At 46.8% G+C, this 13,647-nt stretch overlaps 1 protein-coding gene across 1 annotated transcript in view; it reads left to right on the top strand.

Annotated features, from left to right (window-relative positions):
- The window catches only part of SCAI (suppressor of cancer cell invasion), a 38,079-nt gene extending 24,670 nt beyond the window's left edge, over positions 1-13,409 (top strand). The window contains exons 15-20 of the mRNA XM_064728113.1: positions 1,082-1,181; positions 1,637-1,718; positions 5,855-5,927; positions 6,463-6,636; positions 6,716-6,816; positions 7,847-13,409. Of these exons, the coding sequence (XP_064584183.1) occupies positions 1,082-1,181; positions 1,637-1,718; positions 5,855-5,927; positions 6,463-6,636; positions 6,716-6,816; positions 7,847-7,996 (680 nt within the window). The 3' untranslated portion in view covers positions 7,997-13,409. The remainder of the gene's footprint in view (positions 1-1,081; positions 1,182-1,636; positions 1,719-5,854; positions 5,928-6,462; positions 6,637-6,715; positions 6,817-7,846) is intronic.
- Positions 13,410-13,647: the final 238 nt, after the last annotated feature.

Below are 13,647 nucleotides of genomic sequence, written 5' to 3'. Positions count from 1 at the left end.
CACAGCTGCATTCCTTTAATAAGGTGGTGTGGCCTGCACACAGTTCTGCCTTATTAAAGGGGAGAGCAGCTGCAAGTTGCACTGTGCATTGCCTGCAGGCCGTGTGTTTGGCAGACCATGTGAGGTGTTTGTAACAGTGCTAAATTAATGTTTGTCCTGTTCCTGATTTTGTATCCCCAAAGCTTCCCTTAAATGGAAAGGTGCCTTGTATCCAAACCTGAAAAAATTGCATTTGGTGGCCAAATGTGGGTCAGCCAAGTCTGCAAATGTATGACAGAATGAGGAAACCCTTGTACTTTATTTTGCTAAAGTTAGTGACATTTCATACCCATACCAATGGCAGAAATATTTCTTGGTATCTTGTGGGATTTGATATTTTTATAGCCATTGCTTTTGTGTTTGCTCTCCATCAGACATTCAGGGGGTAGCTCAGTTTTGCAAATTTAACAGAATATTCAGCTTACAGTGGGAACACATGTCCAGGGCGTGTGTATGTGAAAATTGTGAATTCCAACTTTGAAATCTTGAAATACCTTTGATACAGATTTGAAATCTGGTTAAAGCTGTTTTGTCCCTTTGTCATTCTCTGAGTTCTCTCTTCTCCCCTTTGCAGTATTAGAACTGCAAATGATATTAGTATTTCTAGTCTTTTTTATTAATTTAACCTTATTTTTTGATCAAATTGTGAATCTGGAAACTCATGCAGTAATTCTACAAAGGTATTGATTTTCCTGTATCAGCCATGTAAGGGGTTTTAATCTTTTATCTCTATGGTGTAACAAGAGCCAATATTGGGATAATTTGCATTAATTTATGGGTTAATAGTGAATAATTAAATTACAAGTTATGAAATTGCATTCCTTGCTTCTCTTTGATAGATGCTGAAATTTCTAAAAAAGCATGAAAAGGAATACGCAGTTAGGGAAGTCTCCACATTCCTCTCTCCCCTCCTTACAGCTGCAGCAGTTCAGATTCCCTTAGTTTTCTGGGGTTTGTTGTGGCTTCCTCCCTGTCCTGTAGCCAGTTGATGTCCAGCAGGGTGAGCTGCCCCTGCTGATTTGAGCTCCCTTTCCCCGGGCAGGTCCCTACGATTTCGGGGGAGTGCTGACCAACAGCAACCGCGACATCATCAACGGGGACGCCCTGCACAAGCGCAACCAGGCCTACAAGGAGATGCACTGGTGAGTGCTGCAGCCTGCAAGGCCACAGCAGCTTGTCTGCAACAGGGGAAATGCATCAGCACCTCTGGAGTTCGGGCTCCTCAGTGCGGGACATCATAGCAGGGATTGGCTTGAACACTCAGAAGTGAATGAGCAGCTTTAATTGATCATTTAAGCACTTCAGCCTTACTTAGGTAAGCTGGTATGAGTTCTTAATTACTGACAAACTTCAGATCAGTGGTGGATGACTTCTGAAGAAGTTAACTCTCTCTTGAACTAAAGAGAAGTCCCACAGCCCGTATTATAGACAAATATAGACAATAGTGCAGCTGCTCTCTGAGGATGAATCTGGGGACTGCAGCATGGGAAATCTGTCTGCTTTTTATCTGGCTCTGGGCAGCTCTGTGGCTGAGACCCTTGTGCAGTGTCAGCTGTGCAGCTGTTGTGGTGCTCTGAGGGGTCCCTTTCCTTTGCAGCCTTCACCCTGGAGATCTGTACCCTTTCACCAGAAAGCCCCTGTTCATCATCGTGGATTCTTCCAACAGCGTCGCCTACAAGGTAAGGCCCTTGGAGGCTGTTCCTCCTGTGGTAGGATACAGTGCCAACCCCTAGTTAGCTTACACTTTTAACAGGCTATTTTTTAAACAGTTTGTATTCAGTCTTTCTTTTCTTTTGAGGTTGTGCATGCTAGTCAGGATCTGACCCTATGAATAGGAACAAGAAGGAGAAGCACATGAACAGCCGCTCATTGGAAAATAATAAATCCTCCTGGAGGGAAAAAAGGTTCAAGATTTCCAAGGTCTCTGGTGGGAGGTTTACTTTTGTTTTATACCAAAGACAAATCTCGGTGTGTGTGCATGGGGGAGGGAGATAACTAATGTGCTTTTCTTTTTTCCAGTCATCCAACATTCAGTTGCTTTTAAGCAACAGAAAGGAGTCAAAGCATTGAGCCTGATCTTAAAAAACACGGGGTGTCTGTGTCTGAAAAGTGTCTGAACCAAGGAAGTAACAAGCCTCAAATTAGCATCCAGTGTTACTGTAGAGTGGTGTTTGCTTGGACACTGAGCCTCCTTCCTAGGGTGTTCTGGACTTACAGTAGAATTGCTCCATGCCAAATCACCTCTGGGAATCTGCAGTTCGGGTAATGCAGAAGCAGGCATTGCACTCATGGTGGCCAGTTGAATCTGGAGAGTATTACACATGTATTTCATTCATGAATGGGGTAATAAGAATGTGCTATATCTGGGGAAAGTGCCACTTCTTCTGTGTGCCTTTTTATAGCTCCATTATGTGCAGGGAGGGAGGGAACATCCACAGCTGCATTTCGGAGGAGGAACAGGGACGTCTAGTGGCCAGAGGAGCGTGTGCCTTGCTCAGTGTCCACAGGCTGTGCTGCTTGCTTTGAAGGCATGTGCTGGCCAAGGAGAGGTACTAAATCAGTGGTCAGTGTGAGTCAGGGTAGTTCTGAAATGAGCCAGGGAACTCCTGCCCGACAGCCAGATAATGATCTGACCTCTCTGTTGGCTCTTTGGTTTGTTGTAGCGTAAATGTATCTCAGAGGGGTTTTTAAACACCACTTTATTTAAATTCGCTGCACTGGTTTCAGAACAAATCCGCTTTTTTCTTGAATTCTCTTCCCCATTTAAATGGAGGGAAACACAGTTAGAGTGATTTACTTGTCTTCCTGAGAAAGTGAGCATTTGGAAAGGATTTATTTCCCTATGCTCTTTCCTGGCATTCATTCCAGTATAACATCAGGAGGATTGGTTTTCTTTCAGGGATAAAAGGTATGGCTTGTGTTGGGTTCTTGGTTTGGTTTTGGTTTTTGTACCACCTTCCTCTCTAATAGAATTGTTAGAAGATGTCAAATGGATCAGCTCTGTAAGAGAGCAAAGGATTCCAGCTCTGGACAGATTGGGGTTCTGTGTAAAGCTTAGAGCAATGAACCTCTTTGGGGCAATGGATTTCCACACGTAGATTTGTAGGTCTGTGAGAATAATCCCAAAGGCTTACAGTAGAATTTGCTTTTTGTATTGCATTTAAATTTGATAATTCCGTTTTCTTTGTTTTTTGGGTGCACAGTAGGCAACTCTGTAACCTCCATTGAGTTTCTTTTCATTGTTCTGCAGTGAGCTGGCAGGGGTGTCAAACCCAGCAGTCTGTTCAGCACAGCTGGTGGAGAGCATCCAGCTCTGTCTTGTGTGGAAGGAGCGCAGAAATGTGAGCTTGGGAAGTATTTCAGGACAGGATTATAGAAGTGGCTGCTAGGAGTACTGACCCAGATCAGAACAGTGTGGGCACAAGTGCAAGGCACCTAAAAAGAAATATGTTCAGCATTTCAGAAGTGACATTCACCTTCCCCATCTCTTGCCACTGAGCACAGGCAGGCGTGTCAGGGGACTGGTTTGGGTGTCTGGTGTTGTTTTCCAGTGAAGGTTCATGGCAGAGCTCTCAAGGTCAGTGTTCCAGCCCTGCACACTCCTGCCTGTGGTTGTGCTGGGGTCCTTGTCCCCAGAGAGCCCTGGCAGAGCTGTCCTGGGACTGTCCCCCGTGGGCTGGGAGGTGTCTGGGGGCTCCAGTGCTGCATGAGCAAAGAGCAGCTGTGTGAGGAACTGAAGTCAGTACTGGCTTTTTTCCCCGTGGCTGCTCTGATCCTCCCTGATAGGACAGGAGCTATCCTGACATTTAAATGTCACTGCCAGCAGTAGCAGCAGGAACAGCAAATGCTCACACATCCTTTTCTGCAGCCCGTCCCTGCTCTCCTGCACGCATCCCCGTCCTCTCCCTCTCTCTGCAGGACCTAAATGGTGATGACTGAAAGTAAGTCCTGCTAGGAAGTGACTTGCCAGTTTGTCAAATCAGCAGCACTTGAACAGCTTCCTCCCCTGTATATTTAGCTGAAAGTGGAAGATAACTGCAAATCGAGCATATCTACTGAAAGCCGTGAATTTTTTTTTAACACTTCCATTTAAATATAGCTGTCTGTGTGTTCTTGAAGGTTACCACTGCATATGTGGATGAAATAATATTTTTAAATCAATATCTTCCTGTAGCTGTGGTTGTCTAGGATCATGGTAAAATGCAAGGTTTTAAAACCAAACCAAACCAAAACCTCCAGCCAGTGGGAATGCAAGGCCTCTGTCAGTGATATGGTATAAATACTCAGCTTAGCAAAGCTTAAATGTGAAGTGACTTCTTTTGGAAATGATGGGCAGTTCTTTCTTGGAAGGAGATGCACATGACATGCATTGTAAAAATCAGCAATACTTCTGTTGGAAACCTTGAGCACTGAAGTAAAAATCCAGTCAAATTTGAAACAAAATGCGGTTTATCCTTTTTGGAGTTGTCCATGCACTGAGGGGTAGGGCATTCCATACCCAGGCCTCCTGTCAACATCTGGGTTGCAGGGCAGGTTCTCCTGGCTAAACCCCTGCTGGGGCAGAGTGCAGAGTGTCTGAGCCAGAGCCTGACACCCACAGGTGACCCAGGTGCTCTGTGGGGCTGCAGGGCTGTTCCCTCTGCTGGCCTGGCTGCTCTGCTCTGGAGCTGAGCGACACACATGGAATTCATTAAACTGGGCAGCCTGCTCCTGGTACTGAGAACATGAGTTACTGGAGAGGGTAAAACCTTGCCAGTGTGTACACTTCAAACCAGCCGTGTCTGGGGTGCTCCTGGAGGCTGAAATGTTTCTCTCACCAATTCTGGGCTGACCTGTTGTTACTGTCTGCAAGGGAGTTGTCTTTGTTTCCTCCTTAGAGACCAAACCTTAGTATCCAGCTAGAAGGGTTTCTAGCACTACTCAGCACTCTGTCAGAGATGGGAAATGTTTTATTTTGATTAGACTAGATTTCTGTCTCTAGTATTTAGCAGATTAAATCAAATTAACTGTAAAACTAATATAACCGAAATATACTGCCTGGAAGGGAAAGTTCATTTGAATTATGCAGATGCCAAAAGGAATCCTCAAAAATAACTTTTTGAGGATTCTTCACAAGCAAATACTTGTGGTGTTGTATGTCTTACACTTATAAACTGCAGTTTTAAGAATCTGATCTGCAGATGTGTGTGGCACTCGTATGCTCTGGAGGCAGGGTTTGAGTCTGTGCTCTGAAAGGATGCAGGCACAATCACATTTTCTATAGCTTTGCAAGCCTTCAGTTGAAGAAAGCTCTTCTGGTGACAGCTAATGAGGTTGTTTGCATGGTTTTTGGGTTTTTTCCCAGGTTGTGACATACTTGCTTTAAAGGAAATTTTAAAACTTTTCTCTGGGCCCTCCTGTTTCATCAGACATAGCTCCTCCTGCTAGAAGGAAAAGGGCAAAGAAATGTTTTGACTGGGCAGTTCAGTTGGTGTTGAGGGAAAATATTAAATCAAATTGCTTTCACTTTTACTGCAGAACACGATTTTTTTTTCAAGTAATGTGTTACTACTGAAAGCCATTTTTCCATGAAATTAGTGTCTGCCATCAGTAGCAATGAAATGAGAGAATTGTAATTAATTTAAAATGTAGTTGGTTATATTCCTTCTGCGCTGTGATCTCTGAGTAAGTGAATTTGTCAGGCTCATTGCCAATGCTGAGCTGTGTGAGGGGCATTAATGTCTTCTGTCATTAATATGATTTGTACCCTTGACTTGCTGAATATTCAAGGCAAGCAAAGTGACCATCAATACTTCAACATTCTTATCTGTTACAGAATTTCACAAACTTATTTGGACAGCCATTGGTGTGCTTGCTTTCTCCAACAGCATATCCAAAAGCATTGCAAGGTATGTGCAGTATTGCATTTCCCAACAAGCTGCAGTTCCTGTATCTGTCCCAAACAGAACGTGGATTCCTCAGGAAAAGGCAGCTTTCCACTACTGTGTAACCCCTAAATCAGGTTGCCAGTCCCTGAAGTAGTATGATAAAGTTTAGCTAGTGTATGTGATAAATGATTTGTTCCCATGCTGGTGACATTTCTGGCTCCAGCAAGGGCTGGAGCAAAGGCTGTCCTGCAGGGACACTGAGGCATGGCCAGCCCAGCGTGGGTGACGGTGGGTGTTACAGCTCTGGGCAGCATTATTGCTTCCAGAAAGGGAGCAGAGCCAGTTTAGGTGCCTTGCTGTTAATGCATGTCTCCAGCAAGCCTTTATTGCCAGCCAGGGATCAGGCCTGCACGAGGGAAGGTGTAACTAACACCCAGGAGTAGCTCCTCTGTGACGGAATTTAGCGGGTGAGCGGCTTCGTTGTGTGGCAGGGACAGCGTTTCTGTTTCATGTGCCAAATGTATCCCTTTGTCTATTGATTTATTTTTCCTTTTAGATCAGTCTCAGCGGGGTAGCCTCTTCACACTCTTTCTGAACAATCCCTTAATGGCATTCCTGTTTGTCTCTGGATTATCAAGCATGCGCCGAGGATTGTGGGAGAAGTGTCAGGATTACCTCCGGAAAATCAACCGGGACATTGCCCAGCTGCTGACCCACTCCCGCTCCATAGGTACGGCCTGGCCAGGCCCAGCCCAGCCTCTCGGGGGCTCTGAGCCTTTCTAAATGGGCTTTCTTTGCCTTCTCTACAGATCAGTCCTTCCTTCAGTTTTTTGGGGATGAGTTCCTTCGCTTGCTTCTCACAAGATTTATCTTCTGTTCGGCTACGATGAGGATGCACAAAATCTTCCGGGTACGCAGGGATGTGTGTGCCTTTGTGGGAGCTGCAGAGCTGCCCTGCTCAGGTGGGAGGGCCAGGTGACCTCAGAAAGGGGCTGATGCTCACATGCTGCTCCTGCAGCTTGCACTGAGGCTGTGCCTTTGTTGGCTTGCAGGAGCCTCATCCTGCACATAACACAGCAGGCACACTCCGGTTCAATTATGTCACTCTGGACAGCCTTGTCTGCTAGAAAAATTCCTCTTTATAACTTGAGATTATTATTTCTACACAACCAAATAGGTATAGAGCAAGAATATAAGGGGAAGTGGAGAGGAGTGGGTCATTATTTCTGGAATGTGTTCATGTGAATGGGTTTTGAAAGGTCTTTGAAGTGTAAATGAATACACTAAATAGGAAGATGGTATTTTTGCCTCCCTGTTGGTTAAAGCTGTGCCAGCAGAGAAGTCTGCTCTGAATCTACACCATTTTATGTGAGTGTTGGCATATAAACTGCCTGCTCCATTTTAAGTACTGCAGGGAAACATGGGACTGGAGCATTGAAAGATGCAGTATTCAGTTGTGGAACTGCAGATGTCCAGCAGCTCTCCAGGCCAAAGTCAGCTACCTGAGCTGCTCTGATACCAGGGAAAAGAAGCAGGTCTGTGTCAGTGGGGAGAGATTTGCCCCCAGTGTCTTAGATATTTGTTTTAGGATGAGATGAATCTCCCACTGGAGATGCTTACATGTCTGTAATTTCAAGAAATGAACTCCAGCCTAGTGGGTAAGTAGAGGTGAATATTTTTTGTCTCTTTTAGTGGTTTAATTTTTTTTTCCTGCAAAGCCTCAGAGAACATACCAATAACTATCTGAGATGAACAGGCATTTGTATTGCCACTGTGACCATCTCTGAATCAATGGAAAGAGAAAACTGAAAATTCTAGAATGTTTTTTGTCTCTCTGCCATACTGAATAGATTAGGGTGAAATTGGCCTTTTGCAGTCTTCTTCCTAGAGGGTGTGAAAGAAATGAGTGTCTGATTCTCTTTGTTTTCACTGTCATCTAGCAGGAGACTCGAAATTATCCTGAATCTTATCCTCAGCTGCCACGAGATGAAACGGTGGAGAACCCTCACCTCCAAAAGCACATTTTGGAGCTGGCTTCCATTCTGGATGTTAGGAATGTTTTCCTGGAAAACACACTCGATGACTATTAAAAGAAACTGTCTTATTGCAAAGGGGATTCCCTGGCCACAGATTTTGAATGGTGCAGTTTTATAATGTGAAAATCATAAAAGGAAGTACTTGATTTTATTTTTAAATTTAGGACCATTATTTTAAAAAGTAATAATAAACAGCTGTTAGTTGAGCTGTTCCATTCTGTATGGGGTCAATTTTATAAGCAGAAGTTTTCATGTCTTTTAAATGTTAAACTAAAGAATCACAAGAGGTTTATTTCTGGTCTTGTGGCTGTCAACCACATTTCCAACAGCTGATCCTAAGCATAGAAGTATTATTGGTTACCTTTAGCCCACATTTGTGGAAATCCTTTATTTTTATACAATTTTAAGAAATTGGAAAGAAAAAAAGCAACAGAAAAAACCCAATATTTTATCCCCAAAGAGTCTGGATTTGAAATGGTAAAGATGGAACCACACAGTGCAAACCAACAATAGCAATAACACAGATTCCTTCATAACAAATATATTTTTTCAGTCTTAGGCAAGCGAGGAAACAAAACTGTGGGCAATTAAGCTGCATTTGGAGCAGTGTTTTGAAGTGAATTTGTAAAGATACTTAATGCTCCCTATAAGTTTGATGCAGCAGTTTTCTGTTTGAGCTGTGTACTGCTGGCCAAGGACCTGGCTGGGCAGGGGGTCAATAGTGAACCAACTGCAAACCCTGCAGGTCAGCCCCCACCTCTCACTGGCATGTGGGGCATCCTGCCACAGCAGGAGGGGGCATTCTTCAGTTTGAGGCACTGTTAGGAATTTCCAGCATTTCCAGCAGGTGTGTGGATGGAGTGTGTGGCTCCCACAGCATGAGCAGTCCCTGGCAGAGCTGAGAGCATGCCCTGCACAGCGCTGGGCCTGTCCCTCGTGTGTGTGACCCTGCTGTCACAGCCCCAGAGAGGTGCTGATGTTCCCTTGCACGTGAGGCCAGCTGGGAGCTGCCAGAGCCCCCCGGATGTTTTGCATGCCCCCCATGCTCAGCCCTGCCCTCTGCAGCAGCCAGGGGCTGGAACTTGGCAGCACCATCACTCCCCAGCCGAGAGCTCGGCTGGATGGGTGTCTGCAGGAGGACCTTTGGGAAGGGGCTGGCTGCAGAAGGCTCTCGTGGCTGCTGGAAGAGGGCTGGCTGCCTCATTTGGGACTGCTCTGCCTGCCCTGAAGAGCTGGAGGAGCTCTGGCAGTGCAGGGGGAGCAAGGATGAGGGAATGGAGATACTTTAAACTATTAAATGGAAAAGTCAATTGTCACTGTTGTTCTGTGGGCTGCTAGAAGTGAGAGGACAAGTCCAATTGGTACTTTTTGTTTAACCCCAGCCGTGCCTCTGTGCTTAGGTGGAAACAGAGCAGAACTTGGTGACTGTTGCAGGGTCATGGCAGTCCTGGGTGCAGAGCATCAGCCAGGGTGTGGTGTGGTCAGCCAGAGCAGCCTGGTGGATCCATTCAGCTGAGGGAGCACAGTGTGGAACAGCAGGGACGCTGCAGTGTAGCTGGGGAGTTTGCATGAAGGTTCTTTGTAGCTGGGCTGAAGCTTGCACCATCCATTCTTTATTTCCCAAGTGTACAAAATCCTGTGAATGCTTTGTTTGTCCTAAGCAGTCGTGAAGCTGGTACATTGAGACCCCCCCTTGGTGCTGCTCTTTGGACTCTGGCAGGACTTCCTTTGCCAGGCTGTGGAGTCTGTTGTGACGAGTGTGTGTGTTGGTGTGTGCATGTGTGTGCTCGGCGTTTGTGTGTGTATGTACAGTACACATGCATCTACTGCCTGGTGTAAATTGTAAATATGTATTTATGTACAGGTACTTGTATATGTATTAAAAAGAATGAACCACTACGATGTCTATATACAAAATTTATATATACACACATACGCCATGTTGGGTGGAAGCCACAAGGTGCTGCAGATCATTTGTGGTTGTACTAAAGGTCATGGCTCTTCTGCCACTGTAATTTGCTGTTTCCAGGGACTTACCCTTGGGCCTTGAAGTAATTGATAACTGATTCCAGGTGCAGGAGCCCTCAGTTAGCCAAGGGAATGGGTATCCCTGTATGTGTTACAGTGATAAGATCCATGTATTACTGTGAAGCTGATCCTGCCTGGTAGGAGGCCCCCAGTTGCTAAAACGTGGGATTGTATGTGGAGGCTAAAGATGCAGGAAGCCTTTGATGCAGCAGCAAGTGAGGCAGGTTATCTGTTGCCCTGCCTGCTGTTCCTCTACCAGCAGCGTTCAGCTTGCATGGAAAAAGGGAATTGAGTTTTCCCCAGCTCACTGCCTTCCAACCAAATGCTTTTGCTTTGCTTTAGCTTTTGCTTTGATGAAGCTATTCCTTTTTTGGTTCCATCTCTATGGAAAAGAAAAGAGTATGCTGTTTCCAAGCATAGGAGTGATGATGATGATGATTCCACTCGTGTGGGCTGGTGAAGCTCTGGGACATTGCTCGTGAACTGACTGGGAAAGCCTTGGTGGTCCTCACCTTTGTTTAGGCTGAAGTGGGGAGTCCCTGCTTGTGACCTGAGGGGCTTCTACCATTTGCAGCCCTTCGAGGAAGTTCTGTTTGCTTTTTGCCAAGGTAGATCTCATCAGAGAAGAATGCACTTTTTAAAAGAAGAAGCTGAAATGTAGGAGGAGAATATAGGCCTTAAAAATTAGTTCAGAAGCTGAACTTATCAGCAATGACTATTCTAGTGAAAAACTAGTTTTTGAGGTTCCTAATTCTCCTCTTACCCGCTGATCTTTGTTAGAAGGTCCAGTGCTGGGACGTTCAAAGATAAAGATTTCACTCCTGTTGTGTTGGGAGGAGTGTGGAATTGTACTGTGGAAGCAGAGGGCTCATACCCTCTGTCTGCTCTAGCTGTAGCTAGGATGAGTGTCTGCTCTTGGATTTTGAGCCAGCCCCTTCTTTCCCACCCAAAGAACTGCATTCAATATGAAAATGTTGATATTTTCCCCTCCAAGTAAAAGCTTGTCTTGTTTGAACTAAGTCATTCTGAACTTGTGCTACTGTGTGCTCTGTGCTATGGTCGTAGGTACCTCTCGGTGTATGCTTGTGTGTACTGAAGAAAATCTGGTTTTGTATCTCGCAGTCCTCAGTGTGGAAGCCAAGCAAAGACTGAACCATTTTTAAGTGAGAAGAGAACAAATCCTTTTCTTCTCGGGCCTGATGCCTTCCCTCTTGTCTCGCTCTCCCTTTCTCCATGTATCTTTATTGCTTATATTAGCGGAGAAGACTTGCCAGCACCAGGCAATGCCAAATTAAAGGGGTGAATTCTGCATGTAAAACATTGAGAGGACAAGGTGAACTGGACCAGCTGTGTCCTTCCAGGACTGCTCCTGCCTGGCTCCCTACTCCCTGCATGTGGTGTGCTCAGATGAATCCTGCTCCCACAGTAGGTTTGTGCTCCTGCTCAAATTGGCTTTGGAACATCTTGCCAAAGTTACTGCTGTTGCCTTTTTTTCCCCTTTGACTTCTCAAAATAACAGTGTCAGGGCAATGCAGGGTTATGAGTCTTTAATGCTTTGGTTTTTCATTCCTCTTGGGATGTGATGTGTCATTTTGCTTTGTGCACCAGCTAAATGGAGCACTGCCTTCTGTGAGCTGCACAAACAGGACTTGCTCCCTGGAGTGCTTTCTTGAGAAGTTTCAGGACCTTTCTTTGAGTAGTTCATCAAAATAATGTCTGTCAAGTCATAACTGACTAAACCCCTCAAGACTGTTCCCCAGGGGGATGTGCAGAGATGTCTTTAAAGGATCATAGGAAATAGATGAGGGCAACAGGAAATCTGGCTTCAATTAATCATCTTCAGAAGTTACAATTTGAGTGTCTCTGGTCAGGCTTCTCCCCTCAGGATGGGATGGAAGTGCTGTTCCATAGCCCACCCCTGGCTTGAGTTAGGAAGCACCTCCCCTGCCTCACTGCCTCCCGTGTCCTGTAACCATGCTGTGCTGCAAGTCTGCTCTTCCCAAAGCTAAAAACCTTGGAATCTGTCTGAACAAGTGTTTTGTCTTGAGGTTTCTTTTGTAAAAGCTTTACCTGTGTTCAGTTCCTCAGTAACTGTCGGTGAGTGCAGCTCAGTCAGTGGTGCAGCAGCAGCCTCACTCACTCCTGGTGCTGTTGGGGGCTGCTCCTGGGGCTGAGGGAGCTCTGCAGGCAGGAACACTTACATGAGCAAGGGAAAAAATTAATACAGAGAGCTGAAAACTGCTCTGTGCACCTCGTAAGGTCAGACTGGACAGAGCAGCCGATACTGCTGAAGGGGCTCTCCCGTATTTGTAACGTTGGACTTTAGAGCAATACTGATCTGTGACCAAATGTATTCAGGTGCTTTGAAGATCAATAGGGATCTGCTCACTAGAGCAGAGCATACACATAACTGCTTCAGATTTAGGAGAGACAGCCACTTTTTGTTTTCCTGTCTAAATCATTGCCAAGACTGAGGAGAGTTAGTTCAGGATTTCTGATCTGGCATTTTTTGGGGTTAAGGACTGTCTCTGTATTGTGCCCAGAGGCACGCACAGATGTTTTGTTCCTGGTTTGATTCCCGCTGGGAGCAGACCCCAGCACAGCTGGCTGGCCTGCAGGAGCCCCCGAGCAGAACAGATCTCACCAGCCCTCCTTCCAGAGCAAACCCTGCTGGGAGGATCTGCCCCCTCACAGATGGCTTTGGCACGTGTTGGTGATGGTTCTGCCATTGAACTGGTTTGTTGGGAGCAGGATTCTGCCTCATGCAGGCTGAAAAGCACAAGTGGCTTCTGCCCTGGGCCCGGCCCAGCGAGGAGGGGAGCGCAGGTGGGAGCGTTCTGGGAATGCAGAGGGACCGTGCCTCGGGCAGCCCAGCTGCGGAGGCACACGGAGCGTTTTGCCTCTCTGAGAATCAAATTATTTATTACCAAAAGTAATTTTATAGTGAATTGGTTTAAAGTTATTTTACAGCTGTGTGCCTGTATATCGTATTTTGGTAAAAACGGATATTTTCCTTAAAATATATAGAGATATATAAATAAACTTTTTTTGGAGCAAATGGACTTTTTTGCAAGGGATGTGTAATCGCCAAAGCTGTGTGATGCCAGAAGCGACTCTGCCGTTCGGGGAGGGAAGGAGCGTGTTTGTTACTGCTGGACACTGCGGGGAGGAGCGAACCGCGATGGAGCCGGGCCCTGCCGCCTGTCCCGCCCCGGCCGGGCACCACCGACCGGCGCCAGCCCCGCGTCCCGCCCGTCACCGCCTTTTACAGAGACTTTGGAGCAGATTTCCGTTCGCTTTTGTCCCCGCCGCGCTGGGGCCGCTCCCGCCCGGTGTTCGCGGTTGTGCAGTGTCCGAGCCGTTCTCTGTCCCTGTCCCGGCCGCCGCCCCGGCCCCGCCGGCGGACTGTGCTGTCAATAAACTGTGATAAACGCTCGTACCGAGGCGCCTGCTCCGCTCCGGGCGGGGACTGCGGGAGGGAGGAGCGGGGCTGAGGGACGAGCCGGGCCGGGAGAGGAGCGGGAGGAGCGGGGGCGGAGCTCGGTCAGGGGGCGGGGCTCGGGCTGAGGGCGGAGCGGCGCTGAGGGAGGAGCTCGGCTGGCGGGAGGGAGGAGCTCGGTCGGAGGGCGGAGCGGGGCCGGGGGCGGAGCTCGGTCGGAGGGCGGAGCGGGGCCGGG

The sequence above is a fragment of the Zonotrichia leucophrys genome, chromosome 17 (genome assembly GCF_028769735.1).
Source record: "Zonotrichia leucophrys gambelii isolate GWCS_2022_RI chromosome 17, RI_Zleu_2.0, whole genome shotgun sequence".
Taxonomy (NCBI): domain Eukaryota; kingdom Metazoa; phylum Chordata; class Aves; order Passeriformes; family Passerellidae; genus Zonotrichia; species Zonotrichia leucophrys.
This window is presented reverse-complemented; position numbering and strand designations above follow the sequence as displayed.